This window comes from Helobdella robusta (assembly GCF_000326865.2).
Source record: "Helobdella robusta unplaced genomic scaffold HELROscaffold_3, whole genome shotgun sequence".
In the NCBI taxonomy this organism is placed as follows: Eukaryota; Metazoa; Annelida; class Clitellata; order Rhynchobdellida; family Glossiphoniidae; genus Helobdella; species Helobdella robusta.
This window is the reverse complement of record NW_008704501.1, coordinates 1,354,284-1,375,346: the sequence shown is the minus strand read 5'-3', so window position 1 is coordinate 1,375,346 and position 21,063 is coordinate 1,354,284. Positions and strand designations below refer to the sequence as shown.

General features: G+C 30.8%; 3 protein-coding genes across 3 annotated transcripts; 1 reads left to right on the top strand and 2 right to left on the bottom strand.

The window, feature by feature from the left end:
- Positions 1-876: 876 nt before the first annotated feature.
- HELRODRAFT_155753 (hypothetical protein) lies at positions 877-1,782 on the top strand (the record flags this gene model as incomplete). Its single annotated transcript, XM_009021064.1, has 4 exons — positions 877-945; positions 1,118-1,224; positions 1,475-1,530; positions 1,655-1,782. The coding sequence occupies 4 exons, from the start codon at positions 877-879 to the stop codon at positions 1,780-1,782; spliced, it is 360 nt and encodes a 119-aa protein (XP_009019312.1).
- A 4,165-nt stretch (positions 1,783-5,947) lies between these two features.
- Positions 5,948-10,949, bottom strand: HELRODRAFT_188517 (hypothetical protein). Its single transcript, XM_009021063.1, has 8 exons — positions 10,693-10,949; positions 10,086-10,292; positions 9,601-9,675; positions 9,040-9,138; positions 7,657-8,169; positions 7,286-7,361; positions 6,585-6,853; positions 5,948-6,556 (listed from the first exon to the last, which is right to left on the bottom strand). The coding sequence occupies exons 1-7, from the start codon at positions 10,756-10,758 to the stop codon at positions 6,738-6,740; spliced, it is 1,152 nt and encodes a 383-aa protein (XP_009019311.1). The 5' UTR covers positions 10,759-10,949; the 3' UTR covers positions 5,948-6,556; positions 6,585-6,737.
- Positions 10,950-19,696: 8,747 nt separating this feature from the next.
- HELRODRAFT_161095 (hypothetical protein) lies at positions 19,697-20,842 on the bottom strand (the record flags this gene model as incomplete). The annotated part of the gene is made up of 3 exons (XM_009021062.1): positions 19,697-20,229; positions 20,721-20,761; positions 20,826-20,842. The coding sequence occupies 3 exons, from the start codon at positions 20,840-20,842 to the stop codon at positions 19,697-19,699; spliced, it is 591 nt and encodes a 196-aa protein (XP_009019310.1).
- Between the last annotated feature and the right edge of the window lie 221 nt (positions 20,843-21,063).

Sequence of the window (21,063 nt, the reverse complement as noted above, 5' to 3'; positions counted from 1 at the left end):
ATTTAAAGTGCAGTGTTGTGCTGCACCCTATCGTCAATATTTAAAATTAGCAACTGCAATGATAATTAATTTTATTTAAATCCTTGATTATTTTGTAAAAATTTTGACTTAATTAAATTAACATTTACAACATCGTAAACATTAAATTGTTAGGTATATTTTATATAATTATCTATGTTAATTAACTTTTACAATTTTGTAAACATTAAATTGTTATATATATTGTTATATATATTTTATATAATTATCTATGTTAATTAACTTTTACAATATCGTAAACAATAAATTGTTATATATATTGTTATATATATTTCATATAATTATCTATGTTACAGAATTTCTTGAATTCCTATTCTTTGCTTGCAATCTTATATAAATACTTTACAAGCGGTCAGTTTTATAATTGTGTGTTAATAGCCTGGCGTTTGTGCGTGGGGTTTAGTTTTTCTATTTTAGGTTGGTTATTCATTTATTTATGATTTCTCTATTATTTCATATTGTTTTAATTGATTTCATTTATTATTATGTTCCCTATTCACTTATTTGGAATTTCTATTTAAGATAAAATAAAGGTTCTTGAAAGCAAACTTATACTTAGAATATGATTATAAAATAAAACTTAAGTACATGAGCCATTAAAATTACCTGAAAAGAAAACCGATATTTTTATCTTCGTTTCATCCCTGATTTTAATCTTGGTTCATTTTTGACAAAGTAGGCTCGTATTTTTTCATTACAGCCTGACGATATGTAATATATTCGTCGTAGTTGTGAATAAACAAAATAATTTATTTATTTATTCTGTTTTAAAATTTTAATCATCAATATAAATTATAAATTGTTGATCTTTTTGTAGGCGAGAAAAAGAAAGAAAAGATGTCAATCGAAATTGTCCCCAACCAACTTCGACACTTGAGGGCTTGCCTGCTCTGTTCTCTTGTTAAGGTGGTGGAAAATAAATTGAATATTTGATTAAAAATAAAATGGTTTCAGTCAGTTAAAAAATTATTCAATAAATAAGTAACATAATAGAATGTTGTTAAGTTTTCAATACATATAATTTTATTTATTTATAATGTATGATAGTTAATAAATTTTTTTTATTTCATATTTACAGACTCTTGAGCAGTTTGAGATGGATGGATGTGAAAATTGTGAGAAGTATCTGCATATGAAAAACAACAGGGATCATGTGTACGACTACACTAGTTCCAGTTTTGACGGGTTTCTATTTTTTGTGACATCTTTTTAAATTTATTTTTTGCATAATTCTTTTTGTGAAGTACACTTTCAAATTCTAAATGAATTTGTCATGCTTTTCACTACATCACTTTTGAGTTTTTGGAAATTATTCATTTTTGTATGTGTGTTTAAAATTTTCCTAATTATGCATAGTTATTTGTCATTGTTCCACTTAAAACTTTGTTCTTTGGCACAATAAAGTCTAATAATTATGCTTGTAATATTATTTCAGGTTGATAGCAATGATGAGTCCTGGAGACAGCTGGGTGGCTAAATGGCAACGGATTGGTTAGCTTTTACTTCAGCTATGATATTATATTTCATTGTTCTTTATTATATTTATATCTATATAGGTTACATAACTTTAAAATTTATTTTTCTTAGTATAATTATAAATTTATTTTCCCATCAGATAAGTATGTAAAAGGTGTGTACGCTGTATCAGTGTCAGGAAAGCTACCAAACAATGTGATCAGTGATTTGAAAAGCAAAGGGGTGCACTGCAGGTCAAGAGACACCAGCACCAGTTTTGTCAAATAATTCCAAAATTTCAACTTTATTTGTTTTTTAAGATTGTTTCATTTAAACTGTTTTTTTTTTATAATTAATAAAAATTGAAAGTACTGAGCAGATTTGTTAGTTTGGGCCACAATTGATTCCTTTTGGAGATTTTAGGTCGACCGTCAAATTACTTTTTAGAATGTTTACATGGGTTACTTACATACTCTTTTCTTTTAAATCAAGAAAAACCATCTTCGGTTTTTAAACAGCTTAACATAGGTTCATCATGCACATTTATATATAGATTTCTCAAATTAATTTAGATTATGTACATTCATTGATATGTAAAATAAAGGAAATTTTTTATTTTGCAAAAACCAATGAACACCATAACATGATCAACACACATGTGGAGAAGATTTTCATTCAACTAATCAAAAAATAACATTAATAATATTTTTACAAGGTTTTGCTTCAAGAAATGTTTTTATTTTTTATATCAACGTTAATATTTCTCGCCATTGTGTTTTCACTTGATAAGTTTGGTAAGCCTTGCTTGACTCATTGTCGAACGAAAGTTACTTGTAACCAGCTTCAATTTCGAAAAGTTTCTTTTGCAAAAGGAAATTGAAATGCACACTGTCAAAAAATCTTTAAAGATGAACATAAATTTGAAACTGGTTCATGTAAATTTATTTCTTTTATATAAGTTAATGTTTTCAGAGCAGACCATTGTATGGAGTCCTCTTTTTTAACTTTGCCTGCTTGAAAATTACGTCTTGGACGTTTAAATTCGGCTATAAAGTCATTTTCATCAAGTTCATCAAACGTGTTTGTGAGATTTGGTATCAGCTTAGAAATTCTTCTATCTCTAATTCAATAAAATGTGATGATCGAATGGCTGCAAATTTTACAAATACATTCTACATTGATTCTATCCTTTTCCTTAGATCTTGATAAAAATCATCAAATTACTGATAAATGCATCATCTCTTTTTTTGTTTTAACGTTAAAGCTTCATCTTTAGCCTATTTCCAAGGCATGAGCTTTCGTCGACTTTTTCGGCTCAATTTTTCGTTAGATATTTCCATTTTCACCAAATTTCTGTAAAATATTTTGATGTATTTTCAACCAGTTAGTCGCGACACCCCTGCAGAAGTTTCGATGCATTTAATTTTTCAATGGTTTTATCTAAACCAGTTTCTTCCAGTTGTAGGTATTTTTGAGTATGATTGACTTCTAAATTATTATTCCAAAAATGAAGAAAGACAAGAAAATTGAAATCTTGAATATTTGACATTATAGCTTGAGCTGAAACATGGATATAAATATATTATGTATATTCGTGAGCTGAACTTCTTGTATCTACATTTTCCGATGTATCACATAATTTTTCTTGTGCCTCTACTAATTTTCGGAATGCTTCATTACAAGTTTCACTGCATGATATTGTTCACTTCATCTGGTTCCTGCTAGCCTCACAGTTATCCCATCCCGACTGTTTCTGATTAAATATCTCACGTAGGACATGTTGAAGTAAATTATTCCAAAAATTGTTACACAAGTTGAATTGTTTCCAAATGTATTAAACCCGCGCAAGTTATGCGAATGATTAGAACAAGGTGCAAATAAAATCTTCTGATTAATTTTACGGATCCTGGCTTGCATCAATGAATGAGCATCTGGCATTACCAAAGCATTGTCACAACCTTGGCTTCGACATAGATTAACTTTCTAAACTCTGTTTATCAATAATGTCTACGATATTTTGTGTGATATCAATAGCTTATTTTAGGCAAGAGGAAAAAAATAACACTTTGCCTTTTTTACATTTTCAATAATTTTCTGCTTTAAGGTTAAATTATCTCTCAATATAGAAATAAATTCATTTGGTCAGGATTTAAAAACGACATTTTTTGTAACTAATTATATTATATTACTACATATTTTGTAAAAATTAATAAATGGAAGCACAAAATTTTATCTATAAAATTATTAATGAAATCATTTATTTTAAAATTTGTGCATATCGGAGGCTCCCCCTCGGCACGCTAGTGAGTCTACGATGACTACCCGCCCCGTGTTGTCATTACAGTGTTCATCAACTCATGTCTGCCTTGTAAGCGTTATTTCCATTTCGTTCAATTAATTCATCGCACCAAATTTAATTATGTTGGTATGTTTTTTTCAATTTACAAGCCGGTGCAGGTTTTGCAGAATTTCAGTTTTCATTTGAAAATTTACCGGAGACTGAATTTCAATCAGAACGTACTGACAACGTACCTACCACCTTGCAAAACGTTGAAATAAATGTTTGATTTGATTTTATCTGCGTAGCACATTTAACGAAAATTCGTTGTACGACGTATACAATAGGAGCAGAATTCTGGAAAATATTCTGTGTTACAGTTTTACCAATAATATATACAATTATTATTTGAGATTAAGAATCAATTTCCCTTCAAAAAAAATTTGACGTCTATTTTTTGTCTATAAAAGGACGAACAGGCAATTTTCGAAAAGTTTATTCATATTAAAGTTTCGATTATAATACTTCTAAAATTTGCTAATCATTAACAAAGCGCTTAAATTAAAAATACTTATTGTATTCTGATACATTGTGATGACTAATTTTAAGCAGTAACAAAAGACTTATTTGAATTTGAAGACACAAATGCTCAATCAGTCAAATCCTTATTGCATAAGAATAGCATTGTTTCTGTTGTTTCCCAACATCGTCCAGGTTGGATTAAATAATGAACTGGACACAGATTTACAGTGCTAAAAGGGTGGATTAAATAATGAACTGGACACAGATTTACAGTGCTAAAAGGGTAGATACTGTTGAAAAGACCGCGAGTGCATCCTACCTGAAATAAAAATCTTCTGCACACTCACTACTACATACATTAAGCATTGGTTCTAATTGGATTAAGTGAGGAAGAGACTGGGTAGCATGTATGTAATTAATTTGTGAATGTCAGATCAGTGAATGTAACAATAAATGGATTAAAATTTTGTTGAATAACAAAAATAAAGTTAAATAATACTTGAATATCAACCAACAATTTTATAAAGAGCAATGCACTAGAACTATGGAAGAAATACACAAACAATATCGTGCTAAATAATAATGAACATGCAAATAAATGAGTTCGATGTATAAGAGGAAAGTATAATAGTAAAAATAAGTTTATGTCAAACGTTTATAATATAAATGACATGCTTATGAAAAAACTTTAAAATAACGAAGAAAAAGATTTTTTGAAATTAAAATGCAAACTGACAAGCAAATAATCTGTCTTTTTTCACTGTTGAACATCTTATGATAAATTGGATCTGAATAAAGCAAAAATAAACATAAAGTATAAAATGATGCTGAAATATGAAATTAAAGTGAATAAATATGTCTGAAACTTCAACAGCCAACAGCAAACAAATAAGCAATCACTTCAACTAAAATCGAATATCTAAAATGATATGCAAAAACAAACGAATGAAATTAGGAAGATGATTTTAAGAACTAGATCACGGCAGTTTGAAACTTTTAAATGCTCATCCTCTTCATCCAAGCATTCCAATTTCAATGATCGAAGAATTTTGTACAAAATAAAACGCTATATTGAACTCTATATAATATCAATGATAAAAAATGAAAATAAACAAGTAAAGACAGTTTAAGATCAGAAAAAATCAATTAACCAACAAAATATAAAATATAAAATAACTCAAAATTTAAAATTAATCCACCCCCCCACAAACGCAAACGAATGTAGTGGAAGGCGCTTGTGTCCATTCCACATAACATTGAGGTGCTGACTTGGAACATCGGAAAAATATTACTGGCAAAAATTGAAAAAATAAAGTGAATCATAAACAAAATTGCACGTAGTGAGCAAAATATAATTTGTCGGATCTTAATGGACAATTCAAATGGCAGAAGGTGCTCTAACTATGAAAAGAGGCAGAGAAAAAAGAGAGAAACAAAGAAGGAGAGATTCTCAGTAACATTAAAATATTTCAAAAAAGTAGGCAAACAAGATGAAACAATAAGCAAAAAATGTACTAGACGTTAGCTTTGTAACAATTTTAAAGTTTGAACATGTAAATAAATATATAAATACATATAAATAAATAAACATGCATACCATTTATATATATATATATAATATAAATGTACTAGATATATATATATAATATATATTATATTATATGTATATAATATATTTAAATATAAGTAACAACTTTGACAGACAAATTCTAAAATAATAATGTCACAAATAGCTGAAGAAAAATTAATGATGTTTACATGTTTGTAAGGTTACTAGAAATAAAGAGAGCAACGCTAAATATAATTATTAATTGCAAAAAAAGACAACTAAACTTCATGGAAATGACCTGACGTAAAATTATATGAAAATTAAAAAGGATTAGAAGAAGTTGAATGAACGACAAACAACTTACTGAGATAATGCGAAATGACGGAAAGTACAAAAACATTATAAAAAAAAAGTACCACATTCCTACCTCAAGATATCATCTAACTCTATTTATCTTTCAACTGCATAGACAGTTCAGATTTCGCTGATAATGACGATATCATGTGTCATAATGATGATATCCATTTAATAATTTAATAATGATATTAACTTTAATAATGATATAATATATGGTGACGACACATTTGATAAGGATGATATAAATGTTAATTTAATTTTTGTAACATTGATTATCTTTCATTATGAAGCTTCATTTTTACTTAATACAAATTTATCGAGATAGTATTGATGACACGAGAGCAGCGATGGTGAAGATGATGATGGATAGTGATGGTGATGAAGATGATGATGGATAGTGATGGTGACGAAGATGATGATAGTGACGGTGATGATGATGCATAGTGACGTTGATCATATTAACAGTGATGATAATAAACTGCTGATCTTGTCAATAAATACAAGATCAATGAGATGATGTTACTGACTACAATAGTGCTAATAAATCAATGATGAAAATCTTGTGGAAGGAAATGATTTTAAGATTTGTATCCTCCGGCCGACTGCCTCCGGAGACTGCAACAAAGACACAGAGACATCACCAAGGTCAGGACCTGTTAAGTTACATTTTATAAATTTGTGAGCATAATTTAAACTACAGCAACAAATATCGACGTGGGGATAATGTTGTTGCGCCACTCTTCATGATAAAAACTTTTTAAAGCCATGCAGACGCGCTAGTTGCTTGCACATCTCTCGATGGTAAACATTCCAACAGAACTTCTTTGCCATTTAGTTTGGTCGAGTTACAAACCAACCAACTAAATAGCTAATCAACTAAACAACCACTAAATAATCATCATCCAACTAACTTACCAATTAATCAACCATCCAACCAACCAACCAAACCACCGAACAACTGACCAGTCGGCCACTTGATCAAATAACCAAACAACTAGCCAACCATTTTACCAACCAACTTCCAAACTGACCAACCATTAGACCAAACCAACCATTGAACTGACTAAACCAACCAACCTGCACACCAGTGATCACAAGTGCCACAATGCACGATGCTTCAATCGTCCTGTCAACAAAGGATGTTATGCCCTCACTGCAACCCTGTTTTTAATTTCAATATAATAAAAATAAATAACGTCAATATCCTTCTGTAGAAGAGTGGAAATTATAGCTATAAAGTCTAACTTAGGTAAAAGATATTGAAATAGTTTAAAAAAAAAAAATTATAAAAAAATATGATGACTCTCAGGTTACATTGGGTCTTCTTCGTACAAAAGAAAATCAACATTAAAAAATCTAAAACTGATTAGATGGACCATTGTTACATCAATATTTTTTGGAGACAGTTTTTGTAAATGAATATATTGAGGACTTAATTGAGAGTCAAAAGAAAAACCTTTTTGTGTGCTTGAACAACACTGTTGTTACTTTTGATTCTGTTATTTATTTTAGTTTTATTTTCTTCTTTACCCAACTTGTGACTGAACTTATCACTACTGTTATTATTGTTGATGCTGCTGCTGATGATGTTATCAGCATTGTTGCCACTGAAACCATCCTTTACGTTATCAGCAGCATTTTCATTTTTGTTGACAACTTCAGAAGCAGCAGTAGTGGCCACCAAACAGGTCTGAGTGACCTTCTTCCTTAAGTTGTAGAGCCCACAACAAGATATCGGGACGAAATGTTGTTGTTGCTGTTGATGGTGATGATGGTGTTCGTGTCGAGTATATTGATCGACTGATGGTGGTTGGACATGGTGCTGAAGTGAGTGAGGAAGAATGCTCCGATGTTTGGAGTGCTGATGTTGCCGATGATGTTCGTGTTTGTTGTGTACATGATGTGAAGTGTTGTTCAGCCACCTGGATGATTGGTAGTCGGCTGGTCCAATGCTACCACAACATCTGAACTGAATTAAAATTAATTCAGAGCTTCATCTTCATCACTTTATTTACAAACACATTGATCAGTACATGATATTAATCCACCATAAACTTATAAATATTACTTTCAAGCAGTTCCATGTTAACAAAGATGCACAGAGTACAAAAAGGAGGTGATGTAACTTAATCTGTGTACATTTTAACCTATCTATCCACAGTTAACTAGCTATTTCATTTAAATGTTTTCTTGCCTTTAAATTTGCATGCTCTCAAACTGAATGAAACAGTTTTATTTAAATCAGTCAAACATCATTAATCATTAGAAAGATTTATTTAATAAAGACCAATAAAACCTGCCAGTTAATTACCATGCAAATTCCAAAAATTATATATAAGCATGATATAAACAGCTTGATCAGAACATTTGAAATTCTTATCTCACAATAACATACACACATACATACTTCAATTTAAAAAGTGTATATTAATACTGATACACACACACACACGCACGCACACACACACACACAGACACACACACAGACACACACACAGACACACACACACATATTTCACTGCATGCATGATGATGTAACTCAATAACTGTTAAGTATGACGTGAACATATTATTTCAATCAATGTCTGTAGCAAGGTAATAAACAACCAGATATATATCCTATGTTTCTTTCATCAGACTCAAATTATCCATCTGATAATAATAATGTGAAATGTATGATGAACATGCTCCAGTTAGCACAGTAGCTTGAATTAATTTACATCAAAACAGACTGCATGTCTGCTCGTTGCTATGCCAGAGATCTGCTCAAACTGCATTGCACATATTGTCCCGCTTATTTTCTCTTTATATGAAAAAAAACTGTGGAATGAATACAAACAGAATCTTGTAAATGGTCGATGGGGTCGTCAGTGAAGATGTCATCTCCATAATGATCAGTGATGTACTTCTGCATGGTCTCACTGACTGACGTCTTCATCTGCAAATATTTATTTAATTTCTAGATCATTGATTATTTTTACACAAGCAGAACATAAGAAAGTCAGACAACTGAAAGTCACATCTGCACGAATGTTGAATGGATGAACACATCAGCAACTGAAAAATAGGAACAAGCAAGATTTCAAAGAACAGAGTATATGTTAAATATAGCTAGCTGTTTGGATGGATGTATGTATTCTATTGATTCTGCAGCAATTTGCAGGTTCTTTGCTTTTTAAGCGAGACATGAAATAGTGATGACACAATCAACAGAAACATTGCAAAATGTTTGAAAAAGGCAATTAAATTAAAAAATAATGGCCTATGAACATTGAAAACACTACAAACTAAATTTAAATAATATAATAAAAATTTACACATTACAATTTTTCACTAATAGGTGTTAAAATTTACAATGCAAAAAATTTAAATTAATTTAAATTAAAAAAGAAAAACTTACACCATTCCTCTGCATGATCAACCAAGACGCCATGCCCACCTCTGCAATCAGGAAGAGAATGAGGACACTGACGAACTATGAGAACATTTCAATCAAAGAAAATTTTTAATTAGATTTTCTAGCATATAATAATGCACAAAGTTATCTATGAAATATAGCCATTGTGGAACCTTAAAATTATAAAAATCACTCTTCTTCATTGAAATCGATCTATTCTGTGCAAATTCATTTCAGGAACATGTTAAAAACAAACTTATACCATGGTATGACATACCTTGAAGTGTTTTAAAATGTGTCATTGAAGTAATTACTCATTTAGATGTTTGCTGAACTCTTAGACTATGATGCTAACACACCAACATTTCCTTACTTTACTTAAATTCAATTCAAGCACATTATGTTAAGCACAAACTTATACCATAATAATATAATAGATATGCATCAAAAAGTGAATATTAATTGATAGTTGATATTTCACTACTAACAAGACCCAGCATGGAAAATGATTCCTGGTAGGAGCTGCAACATCCGAGGAACCCTAGAAATGTTACAATACTACCAAAGAAGACAAGGAAGTAGCAGAAGATATGAAAAGTAGCATTATGATGGGTGTAGCCAACCATTGCTATATTGTTGAATGTTGGATCCATTCGCAAATAAATGGCCAGACCTAAAATTATGAGACCAGACATCTGTGTTGAAAATAGTCAATTCAAATAATTTGTATTAAATTTTTTCAAAATTTTAATTTAAGCTAAAAATGATTATTAAATAAAATTAACTCATAGTTAAAAAAACATCAAAGAATAATTAAAATTAAAATAAAACAAAACCAATGAATTTGTTTAATTAATTAAATGCAAAAGCTAGAAAAGCAGATCAGATTGCAATATGAATTTATAAATAAAAAATTGTAATTTTCAATAAATAAATTTATAATTAAATTTAAATATCAATTATTAATTTAAAAAATACAATGAAATTCAAAATATCACAAAAACATTATTCAATTTAATTAAATTTTTACAAACCATGCACCAACCAGCCAACCAAACCATCCAACCAAGTAAAAACCAACCATACAAAACCAACCCATATCATGAAATTGAGAAAGAAGACTGAATACTTGGTGCACAACAAACAACTTCGAATCGACATTTTGATTTGAAAAACCGTTTTTAATATCAATAAAAAACTATGATTTTCGATGTATTTTTGAATGCTAACACTGACATCGCTTGCTTTTGAAACTTAAAATTCAGCAATCATCCCAGCAAGACGACACGAGCACCTACCGAACAAACAAAGCACGCACGAGGTACGACTAAACACTAAAACTTAAAATAAAGTATTCAGGACATCAGTGTTGTACATATGCATAGAATCTATAGAATCGTATACATATACATTGAATAGAATTCATATACATAGAATAGAATTATACACATGATTTAATACATGGCTATAGATAAAATTTAATATAATTTTATATAATAGTGAACATTTTAAGTATTATATTTTGGCTGACTGGTCAGTTGTTTAGGTGGTTGGAGATTATACTGAAACACTGAAGTTATCAAATTGAAAAATTTAAATATATAAAATTATCATTATTATAAATCAATGTATAATAAATCTGCAACGGTATCTTGTAGGTATAAATAAATTGCTTACAAAATTCCTTATTTCGTTTCATTGGTCAATAAACCAATTTCCATTTACATAAAAATAAAGAATAAAAATGATAATTTATATGATTGGGATATAAGATTTTAATGCCATCATTATCACCTTTGTCTATCATTATCACCTTTGTCGTTTTTTTAATCATCATGAATATACCTCAAAATCGTATCACAATTGTGGCTGTGATGTAAGGAGACAGTGAGTGCATTTCATAACAAGCGCTGTTGACTCATCTTTGTTTCTATTTCTTATGTTCAAAGACTCGTTAATGTTTATATATATATACATGATATAAATATATAAGGAGTATATAATATATAATAAAGTGTATATATATATATATATATATATATATATATATATATATACAGCTTACCTAGCCATTTCATTGATTTTTTTTCTAACGATAATAATTTTTATTATTCTTGTTATTAAAACTTCTGTTCGACATTCACGTGCTATAATTACGACGAGAGATCATATGAAATGATTTGAGCGTCCTGGCTCCCGGGATAATTTCTTCAATAGATTTTGTATACTATTGAAAACCTATAAATTAATATAATAAACCAACATTATTCTTAAATCCTAATTATTCAGATTATATTCCAAGGTATTCTAAATATACGGTACCCACATTACAAATACGTAGAATACATTTAACTTGATGATATAAAATAATTAAAAATTGATGGAAAATTTCATTTAAAAAATTAGAATTTATAAAAATTTAAAAGATGATATTCAAGTTTGTTTCTACATTCATTGCAACGATATTGGTTTTGGTGGCCTGCAAACAGCTGAAGTACCAGAAACATGGTCAGAAGAGTGCAGAACATTTTGCCGAAGTTGAAGTTTCGGTGGACGTTGGCAGGTTCATAAATGAAGTGGAGCCCTATTTTTTAAGTTACTGCATGGACTCCTACGTATTCGACAACGATGTTCGCTGGCTCAAGTTTAATTTCAGGTTCGATTTGTTACATACCTATAGAGTTAATAATAATAATAATAATTACAGAATGAAAGAAAATAAGTTTTTTTATTACAATAGAACACACACAGTTATGCATATCATCGTCATTATTATAGGTTCTAGAACACAACACAATTATTGGCATCGCCATTTATGCAGATTCGATATATCCGATTTAATTTTTGCAGCTCAGTGAAGATGAGAACTTTATTGAATGGCCTGTCGCCTGCCTACTTCAGAGTGGGTGGCTATCCAGCTGATTACTTGTTCTTCGACGTCCCATACAACGTCATCAAGTCAACGGGGGTCTCCAATGCTGCAGTTGTCATGACGAGTTTGTGTAGTTTCTTATATTTTATCTTTGTTGTCTTGTTTCTAATATTTTATCTTTGTTGTATTGTTTCTTATGTTTATCATCGTTGCATTGTTTCTTATGTTTTATCTTTGTTGTATAGTTTCTTACGTTTTATTTTTTCTAATATTATATCTTTGTACTTATATTTATATTTTTTCTTTGTAATATTGTTTGTCAGTTTAATGTTTGCAATGTTTGTTAGTTTTAAAGTTTGTTCTATTACGATCAAGAACATGTTCATTGAAGCAAAGACATAAAAAAAGATGATACTCTATCTATCATTGAAGTAGAACTTAGCGTAAAAACGTTTCAAGAGCCTCTGAGGTTAGTTCAACAGAGGAGCTCTACAAGTCTAAAACACTAAGTAAGCATGGTTAATGAATCAGAAGAGTAGAGAAGAATCGTGTTGGACTGTGGTTTGAAAGATTTCTGCTATTATCCTGTCTTGAAGCTGTGGCATTAAATAATTCAATATTTTCTATTTAGATTCCTTTTACCCATGTCGCATTTTTTGACCTTTACACATCGATCTTTTTAAAAAAAAAAGTCAGTCAGCTGATCACCGTACACAACGATCGAATAATTGTTCATAGCAATTAGGTTCTGCTTGCTTTGAAGTCATTCGCATACGCTAGTTATTATTAAGTTCTCGTAAAATAATTGATGCTGTTATTAGATGCTTTTAGTCTAAATAAAAAATAAATTGGAAAATGATGAATTAAACAAATGAACAAATAGGTAGAAAAATAGATTAACAAATAAACGAACAAGCGGATGAACCTATGAACACGAACAAATAATATGATTGAAGAGGAAATGAAATGAAATAAAGGAAGAACATATGGATGGACGTTTGTATGAGCAGATGAACTCAGGGCTTGAATGGAATGGCATTGAATATAATAATTAACGTTCAGACTTGACAAACTTCGAAAATTAATAATAGATTGCGTATTTTCAAAGCGTTCTATTACATTGTTTTGAAGCAAATATACAAATAATTGAGGATGTTTATAACATGGTCGGAACTAGCTACTGTGAGCTATTTGATACAAATTTTGACAAATGTGAATAATTTTTATAATTTTTTAAAACTTCTTAAACTCTGCCACCCCTGAATTTTCCCGCCCGGGGCACTTGCCCTCTTTGCCTCCCCCTAGTTTCGAGTATTGTTCATGATGTTCTGAACTTCATGTTAAACAATTCAGACACTTATTACTTCATAAAATTTTAATTCAATAGAAAGTGTGGCAAAATAATGATAAGTGAAAAATAAAATATTTAGTTATGTTTCCATCTGCAGTGAAAAATCTTTTTATGCTCCAAAGGTCCAGCTCTATAAATATTATATGTCTTTTCAATATGCATGGACACGTATTTCTTCTGTGTAAGAAGATTGTTTGAATGTGAATATTTTACCGCTATTATTTGAGATGGTTTCAAGATAAGGTAAGCGCAATATTATGAAACATTTGGTATTCATTGAATAAGAATTAAAATACAAGAACGTTGAACTTGCAGAGGAAGATGTTCACAACCTGGTGAACTTGACGAGAAGCATCAAAAGTCGGATGATGTTCGACTTGAACTTGCAGGTGAGATTCAACAAGAGGTGGGATCCTACCAACGCAATCAACCTCATGCAGTTCCTTCAGCTTTATGGATATGGGGAAAATATTGACTGGGAGCTTGGGAATGGTGATTTTATATTTTGATGTTGCTGTTTTTTGCAGTGTGTCGGAGTCGGATGAAAAACATCCGACTCCAACTCATCAAAAATATCCGACTCCGGTCCCTCCAAAAAATCCAACTTCTACTCCGGGTTCCGAAAATTTTTTAAACTTTTGCGTCATAATGTTATCTTATTATCATTATTTAATAAAAAAATACTTTCAAAAACATTGCAAATCAGTCTATGCAATTGTTTTTCTTAGTAAAATTACTTTATTTTTATGTTTTTCAATATACTGTATAAAATTATGTGATTTTATTCTTATTATAAGCATTTATTTTTAGTATTCTAGATGATTGCTTATCACTATATTTATTTTGTGATAAGCAAAAAACTCTATAAAACACATTTTTTAAAAAATTCTGAAAAAAAATATAATTTTTTAAAAATAACCAAACATTTTTCGGAAAATAAATAAATTAATAACATTTTTCGGATAAAAAATCCGACTCCGGCCCCTAAAAAAAATCCGACTTTGGCTCCTTAAAAAATTCAGACTCCGGCCAAAATCTCCGCTCTGACCGACTCAGACAATTTGTTTTTTGTTTCGTAAATTTAAAATAGTAATTTTGTAAAACCGTTTTTATTTTATTTTATAATATAAAATTGTTTGAGCTCTATGAGTCTTCATGATGTATCTGTAGTCAACATGTTATATGAGATTTTGCTTACGATAGCGAAAAGTTGGTCTAATAAATGCGTCCGGTCCTGTGCCGTAGCGACCTGGTTCGAATTCAAAGAGATTCCAGAACGCCACTTCATATCAGAAATAAACGAAATATTCTTTATATTTATATCTAGAACCAAACTATTGGGCTCCAGGGGTTACAACACCAGAGCAGATCGCCAACGACTTTCGAAGTCTTCACAGTCTGGTGAAGGAATATCCACTGATGCAGAAGAGCTCCATAGTTGGACCTGACATCATCACTGTCGATCGCACCGAACTAATTTATCTCAAAACGTTAGTTTAACAAACGCGGTAGCGTTAAAATTGATGCAAAGAATTTTTTCAAAACATCTCATCAAAAATTCAGCCACATATATAAAGTTTTGATCACAAAAAACATTTTATTGAAGTTGAAAAAACTGCTAAATAAAAAACAATTATTGCAAAGTTTGGCAGATAAATCTGGAGACGTTTTGAGGGCCGTAACATTTCATCAGTTGGTAACCTGATTATACATTTAATTTCGTTATTTGCTATCTTCATTTATATGCTGTCATTCATTGTCGTTATCTGTTGTTATCATCTGTTGATGGTTAAACATTAAAATCTTAAAATCTACATGAGAAGTTGAAGTTTGTTCAAGATGATAGGAATTAAGTGTCGTTCATAAACGCAGTTGGGAAATATTAAAAGAATTAATTACGGGAACTAGGTACACTTAAATAAATTTTTTTTACAATGGGCGCCGTGTAAAATAATGTAATCGATTGAAATAAAACCATGCAGCTACTACCTTAGAGGTGACAAAGCAACTTACCTGGAGTACCTGGATCCCAAGCACTTTCAAAACTACGATGACGTCATTAACATGGTGAAAGAAACCCTGTCCAACTCGTCCCATCCCAATCTACCCATCTGGAACGGAGAAACGAGTGACGCGTGGAATGGCGGATCACCAAACATCTCCGATAGATACGTCTCAGGATTTTTGTGTGTAATTTTTTTGATTCTTGAACAATATTTTTTCATGAAATTATACTACTACATTTGTCTTATAAACTGAATTTATTTGTATAACATAACTCTGCTGCTCGTCTAGTTGTTCTTGGCCCTATCTTTTCTCATATATCTCCATATCTTCTTCTTTTGCACTGGCTACCTATAAAATATAGAATAATTTTAAAAATTTACACATTAACATACAAGTCATAAACTAAATTATTTCTTTATTCACAGAAGAGCGTTGTCGAACATCGCGGGAATACCACTTTATAGACCAATCTTTTTGCAGTCCAAATATTAATGTGCAAATTTTAAAAATTATTCTATAGGTAGCCAGTGCAAGAGAAAAAGAAGATATGGAGATATATGAGAAAAGATAGGGGCACGAGCAACTAGACAAGCAGCAGAGTTATGTTATGCAAATAAATAAACTTGATTGATTGATTGATTATTGTCCTACGATAAATAAATCATATGTATTTTGTGTGTTTAAATCAGGATTTTTATGTTCTTATGACATAACATTAAAAATATCTTTCATTTAAATTTTTTATGAGTTATTTGAAACATTTGAAAGTTATTTCTAGCAATTTGATTTTTACATTTCCTCCAATTAATATATCTTTATATTTTATTATCATTATTATTATCATCATTATTATCATTACTACTAATACTACTACTACTACTTTTATTATTTGGAGTGCAACAAGATTCATTTTCTATATTGGTTGAAAATTTAAGAAATTGATGAAATTATCGACAGATGGCTCGATAAATTGGGACTCAGTGCAAAAAGAGGAATAAAAGTTGTGATGAGACAAACCATATATGGGCATTATTATCCACTGCTCGATGATGACATGAATCCAAACCCGGTGAGCAAAATAATTTATAATTTAATTTATTTATGTATTGTCTTAAATTGATCAAAAATGTGAACTATTTGCCATAATTATTTTCTGGGTTCGAATCCTGCAGTTTCTACAGGTTCATCTGGGTAGCCGAACCCCGGCCAACCCAGCCGTCCATCCTTTCGAGACTGGTAAATGGGTAGACAACGTTAGTTGTCGCATGTTGGCCGGCGAGATGGCTCAGTGGTTCTAATGCTCGCTGAGTCAAAAACATCACAATGGCTTTTATATACCCAGCATATATGATGCGGTGCTTGCGCGTGTTCATAAAACCATGTGTACGTCGTGTGAAAAGGATAAACAGCTTTTGTGGCGAAGATGGCTGCTTCATATCAATGGTTGAAGATATGAAAAACATAATAAAAGATATACAGATAATATATCTGTAACATTGTAAGTGGTTCTGCGTATGTCAGAGCTGCAATAATTATGGCTAAAAATAAATTTCAAAGATTTCGAAAGATTACGAAAATAATAAACAGGATTACTGGTTATCTTACATTTACAAACGTTTGGTTGGAGTGAGAGTGTTGGATGTAGAACACGATGACCTCCAAGAGACCACCAGACTCTATGCCCACTGCACCAAACCAAGGTGAGACGTGTTCCTCTTTGTTACGAACCACAGTTTTGTATCATATGATCTGATCTTTTTTATTATTGTAATGCATATTGGGCTGCATGATGGCGTAATGGTTAAACGCGCCTGTTACTTCTGTTCCAGTGGCTGGAAAAAGATCCCAGCCTATTATATGCAATGTTTCTGATGGATGGTTTTCACTCGTATTTTTATAGGTTGTATGTGTGCTTCTCTGAAACTAGTACACAAAAGGGATTGATCTTTAATCTAACCTTTATGTAAGCATAATTTTATATACATTTTCTAGTTACAGATTTCCAATAATTTTTTGATAGCGATAAATACAAAAAAGGATCGGTCACTGTATTTGGTTTCAACTCCCATCCAAGCAAGACACTCTCCTTGAAGTTCACAGGCATCTTCAAGGATTTTTACAGAGACGTTTATTTCATTCAGCCTGATGACAGTCATTTCAACATTTCTGAATATTTGGGTTTCTATGACATTTTGCAAGTGCCTGTTCTAGCCAAGTTTGTCAAAATTTTTTGCCATTTGGTGTGAATGTAGAAATGGTATATTTTTTGTTTTTCAACAGCGAACATAAACATATGCAATTGAGAAATATGTATTTATTCATTCCGTTTAATATTTATTTTTACATATATAATAACTTCCTTAAATAATGGCCCCACACAATGCAATTCAACGTAAGGCCACAATAACTGTTTCAAATTTCAATGCCTAACTGAATAGGCAAGTTTGATGTAAATAATGACCAATTAAAAAGGTGGATGACTTCCTCCTAAAGCGGGTATTAGGGAATAAAAGATAAACATTGATTGACCGATCAATTGATTGGCAATAAGGATATCATAAATAATTTGTATAAATTAAAAATTAGTGAAATTTTAAAAATTAATATCACAAAATAACTTTCACAGTAATAACAACAAACTATTAAAAGATTTAGCTTGCTGAACGGCAGACGATTGATCATGCCATCTGACACGGAGATGCCCGCCTTGGACTCCCTGCCCTACAAACCTACGGAGCCACTACTCCTGCCTCCATTCAGTTTCATCTTTCTTGTCTTTCCAGAGGCCAATGTTACAGCTTGCTTCTAATTTTGAGGGTTGTTTTTTACTCTCTGATTTGTATTAATTTAAATTGAAACTCAGTATACTAAAACAGCCACAATATTTTTTAATGTTATTTTCTTCTTCCTAGCAATTAATAAATTTGAAGAATAAATAATAATAAAAGTCGCAATTAAATGTTTTTCAATCTAAAATTATCTTTAAGCTATAAAAATGTAAATAGAGAAATATTATTTAAAATATTCAAGTCGGAAAATACTTGTAATAAAACCTCATCAAAACAATCAAGTCTATGGGACGTGTTTAGTTAAGGAAAACAATTAACATGCCACATATGATACTATAGATAGAAAAATGATTAATAAATACATACATGCATCTTGCATACATATACATACAAAGATGCATACATACGTACATACATCCTACATACTTATATACATACATATATGCAAACATACAAACAAGCAAACATACCTACATATTATACATAGTTGCCTGATATGATATATACCATTTTACAGATCGTGCATTGAATTGAATTTAATTGTTCTCTGCACTGGAAATTGAAAACAAAACTATTATCCATATTGCATGTTGAATTTGGAAAACAATAGTTTAATTATATTTTCATTATGAACTTGGATAATAATATATATATATATATATATATATATATATATATATATATATTCTTCGTTTACTGATTTATGAAAAATATAGGTGTGTTTAATATATCAAAAAACATGAGATGGATGAAATGTTGAGAATGAGATGAAGACACTTCATTATGTTAATAATATTTTTGAAAATTTGTTATCACTTTTACGTTTAATTTCTCAACAGAACTGCCAACCAAACGTAAATAAAATATCAATAAAATGAAAAACGAGTGATATCGTAATGCTGTTATAATGTCTGCCTCATCGGAAAAAATAAATCACGAATAAAATACAACAACTGATAAATGAAACGTAACGTTTAACACACGGGAATTAAATAAAATAATTTTCCAATTTTCGTCATTAAATACTTAAATTAAATATTTCTCCGATGGAAAATTGTTATTAAAGTACAACACAACCATCTAATCGAATGCTCCGTTCTTAATTCCACCGCTGCTCTCTTTGATCGGTTGAATTTCAGCCACGTGAGTTAGCATCGGTATGCTTGATCTTTCTGCATTGGCACTTTCGGAGTCAGTGGCTGGAAAGATTTTGAATGCGGAGTTGTTGTTGCTTTTGATGGACTGCAACTGCTGTTGTCGTTTTTCGTTGAATTCGCTTAAAAACTTTTCATCTTCGTCGTCGTCTTCCTCTTCTTCATCTAAGTATCGATAGAGAAAGCTGGGAATCATCAGAGCCACGGCAAGAGTAAGTCCCCCAAAGCAGAACAAAATTAGGCCCACCAGCTTGCATATCTCCAGGTTCCTCTCAACTTCTGCCTCCATTTCTTCGTTAATTCTCATTTTGTCGATGGAATTTAAAAAATGTTGTTGTTCAAGGAGTTTGTGGTACGAGTTGTACTTGAGATATTGGTTGTTGTTTCTAGACGCCAAGTACCCGTACAGGACACAAATCGTTCCTGAAATCAACAGAGCTATCCCCACTCCAACGAACGCTGTTTGAAATGTTTAAAAAATAATAATAATAATAGAATAATTTTTTTCATATTTGGCTCGATTTACTAACGAAAAAAATTTACCAAATGTAATTTATAGCAATAAATTTATGCTGCCTGTCATGGGCGTGCATATTTGTTAACGTTGCGCAAAAGTCTATCATGCCTCTGTGTGTGTGTGTGTGTGTGTGTGTGCGCGCGCGCGCGTGCTGGCAAACAAGTGATAACTTGACCACAGATGCAAACAGCAATAAATTTCTGAATATTAGAACGGAAACATCGAAACGACGTATTTTCTCTCCCAAATGCAGCTCAGCACTTTCAATCCAATAACGCATATGTCAGTTGAAATGTCAACCAATGTACAACGTACATAATAAATAAAAAAAAATTAAATAAATAAATATGCAGATAATACGAATATAAAATTTTTTATTTTGTAAACATTTTTAAATTTTCAACAAGTGGCTTTGTAATTGATAATTAAATACTTTGCTCATCATCTTTCCACCGTATTTTCATGAAAAACGCCCTTCAAATTGAATTTAACAGATATTTTTATGTGTTTAATCACGAGTTTCTTGATGTATGATCACCTGCTGGATTTGGTCATGTTGTGCTTAATTTCACGTATGTTGGTTTGTTAGTTAGTCTTTGTGAAGACGATGGATTTGTTTCAGAGTAGTAGGATGCTTTGATAAATCAGGCATTTTTATGCTTAATTCTTGTGAAAAAACAAAGCGCAAACTTCCATGCAATTTCAACTTCAACTTTTTACTCAAACGTTAGAAACATTCCTCCCTAACAAAAAACATTGCAACTGATGGATAGAAA